The sequence below is a fragment of the Buceros rhinoceros genome, unplaced genomic scaffold, assembly GCF_000710305.1.
Source record: "Buceros rhinoceros silvestris isolate BGI_N320 unplaced genomic scaffold, ASM71030v1 scaffold11834, whole genome shotgun sequence".
Classification (NCBI taxonomy): domain Eukaryota; kingdom Metazoa; phylum Chordata; class Aves; order Bucerotiformes; family Bucerotidae; genus Buceros; species Buceros rhinoceros.
Genome location: NW_010408840.1, coordinates 21,137 through 24,155, shown reverse-complemented (window position 1 = coordinate 24,155; position 3,019 = coordinate 21,137). Strand labels below are relative to the sequence as shown.

The 3,019-nt window shown below is 47.1% G+C and overlaps 1 protein-coding gene across 1 annotated transcript in view; it reads right to left on the bottom strand.

The window, feature by feature from the left end:
• The window catches only part of SLC24A3 (solute carrier family 24 (sodium/potassium/calcium exchanger), member 3), a gene marked incomplete at its 5' end in the record, with an annotated part of 26,748 nt that overhangs the window by 10,091 nt on the left and 13,638 nt on the right, over nucleotides 1–3,019 (bottom strand). The window contains 2 exons of the mRNA XM_010135011.1: nucleotides 1,560–1,672; nucleotides 2,519–2,633. Of these exons, the coding sequence (XP_010133313.1) occupies nucleotides 1,560–1,672; nucleotides 2,519–2,633 (228 nt within the window). The remainder of the gene's footprint in view (nucleotides 1–1,559; nucleotides 1,673–2,518; nucleotides 2,634–3,019) is intronic.

The window sequence follows — 3,019 nt, the reverse complement described above, 5'->3', positions numbered from 1 at the left end:
CTGCTGAATGCCAAAGGAGCAGTCGTACATCACGACTGTTAGCCCAGACATCACCTAGTGCTTGTGACTCACAGCTGCATTCAGTGGACAGGCAGTTTGGCCGAGCCTGTGAGCGCCCACCCAGATCCAGGACTTGCTCGTGTGAGCAGCCCAGGGCTCAAGCCCTGCGGACCTCAGGGAGCAGGAGCTCCTCATCCTCTGTCCTGCTGGCCTCGGGCCCGGCACATCAGCAGGGCTTCCTGGATAGCAAACAGCTCCTTGCAGCTCCAAATGCTGTCACCAGGCTACGCCTGACCCAGCTAACACTAGCCTCTTCTGGCAGCTTAGTACTACTTCAACGATTAATCACCAAACATGTGGGGACACACTTGTTTTGGTTTGAAGTCCAGTTATACATGGATTTGGAGAGGAATCTAGGAACTGCAAGTGAAAACCGAGGCAGCTCTCTGCTAACTGTGGGGCTGGTCCAAAGACTGCCTTTTCTAATCATGTGATCCCACTGTACAATCAACACTCCGGGTGTGAAAAACAGTAGTGACATTGTTATGCCTCCATGAAAGCTGGCGGCTTCTGTTCAGCCAATTGTTTTCATCCTTTTCTACGGAAATATAGATGAGCTATCTGCTGATTAAAGAAAGGGACTCTGCCCCTACAGCATCACCCCTGCACTCAAGCACAGGGAATATCCAAGGAACTTCAGGCTCCTCAGTCTGACCTTGATCCCTCGGAAGGTGATGGAGCAAATAATCCTGGGAACCACCAGATGCTGCAACAGGAAGTTGGGGATGAGATGATCTCCACAGGTACTCGCCAACCTCACGATTATGTGATTCTTCAGTCTTTCAACTTGCATTCACTCAGTGATTGTAATCAAGAGCCTTTCCTCTGCCCTACACTGCTTGCGGAGTGGTGTCCAGCTGATGGCAACAGTGACAGTGGCTTCCCTCCAGGGCTTCAGGGCATCTCCTGCTCCTCCTTCTGAGAAGGGAGCTTGCAACAGCCTTGAGGGTGGGGTTACTTCCCATTTATCATTTGGGAAGTAAAGGATGGTTTCACTGGTGTTGGGTAGTTTTTCTCAAACAGAAAAGCCCTGCAGTGTTTCCTGATGATGGTCATGCTCTGAAATACTCAGTTACTTAACAGCTTCCTTCACCTTCCCCCGTGTGTTAATGGTTTAGTAATGCTAGAATTTTTCTTACCAAAGCCCTACAGGTCTGCTCTATCCTCTACCTTCCACCTACATGTTTGTACCCTCTGTATCATTCTCCTCATTTGGAATATATTCAAGCATGTGACAAGTATATTCTAGTAAGACAGCTTACATCTGCACGTACTGCTGCCCTCAAGGTGGAACAGGAAGGACTTGTCCTCCAAAGGACGAGGAATGTCCACTGGCAACAAACTGCTACTTCTCCCAAACCAAAACAGAGCAAAACTATTTGTTTCTTCAAATCCAATCCACAGAATTTTGGACTTTTTTTTTGCTAAATAGATCTATTCTATAAAAAAAAGTAATTAGTTAATGAAAAAAGAATCATGTGAACAAATGCAGGACTTACATACGATCCGTATTTCACTGCTAGGGTCTGCAAAGCCCATGGCAGGCCTAGGCCAATTAAAATATCAAAAACATTGCTTCCGATGGAGTGGAACACAGCCAGGTCCCCCATACCTGCAGGAAGGGAAACCATGTATGATCAGACATGCTTCCGAAAAGTCTTTGAACGTTTACACAGAAATACATTCATCTGAGCTAATCCAAACAATTTGCACAGGTTAAGGCAAAGGGTTAAGGGAGAACCCCCTCGCCCCATCCCTTCGCCCTTTGCTCTCCCCATCATACAAAGCCAGTAGGTTGAAAGGGCTGAATCCACCTTCCCTCAGCTCATCCCCTGCTGCTCGAGGACCCTGGACATTGGCTGCGACCTGCTGGTGCTCTTGCGCCACGCTCAGTGGGACTGTTGATGCTTTACTGTGACCGTGACACATGACTTCCTATTCTGGACCAATCAGATTAAGTCTTCAGGTAGTCTATGAAGTCGCTGGTGGTTTCCATGAGGAGCCACTGGTTTTGGTCCCCAAAGCCATACTGACAACTGTCTTTTTTCTCTTAAAACATCTGTTGCTGGTGTCACAAAGGGGGGAAAAAAAAGTCTTCCTTAAAAAAGTAACATCTTCCAGCCCTTATGGCTGTGCGGAAAAGCTGCAAAGAGACCTGAAAGACTCTTATGCCATGTTCTAGATGATTCTACACCACTAATATTTAGCTTAAGAGAAACATTGCGACTTTTGGGGAAGGGTTGAAGTTGACAATAGTGCCCAAAGGTGTTCCACACCGTCATTCAGAACCTGTTAGCTGCTTTGAATAGCAACATAATCAATCTATTGATTTAACTGTCAGTCTCAGGAAAAGGGCTCTGCACGTTTTCACATTCAGGACACATCTGTGCTACCTGAAGAGGAAGTGGCCACACGGAAACACTCCCCTGGCAGTATGACATCTCTGTAATGAACCCACCTTGCCTTGCCACGATAAGGCTTGCCATGCAGTCCGGCACGCTGGTTCCGGCGGCCAAAAACGTGATGCCCATGATCACATCTGGAATTCCCAGTGTGTAGCCAATGATTGTCACCTAAGGAGAGGAAATAAACTGTCAGGCTGTTTACAAGAGTTAAAATCAGGGACCAGCTTAGCCCAGTTCTGCCAGATGCTGTGAGGCAGAGTTTACTGCTCAGTGCACAGTCGCATTTTCTACAATGAGAAGCACTGACAGGCTTCTTCGGTCTATCCATCACCTGGCAGAGGACAGCACTCACCTGCTGTGTACCCCTTTCATCAGCTGCTTCACAACTTTCAGGCGAAATTTTTCTAACCTGCAAAAAAGACTATACAGTGGCCCACTACCCCTGTAAGAGTCTCCTGATCTTGGCTGAAGTTTGTCAACACTGTTTCATACAAATAATAGCTAAGCAGCCACTACTTGGTTCATTATTCTATAAAAATGATGCCACCTGCAGG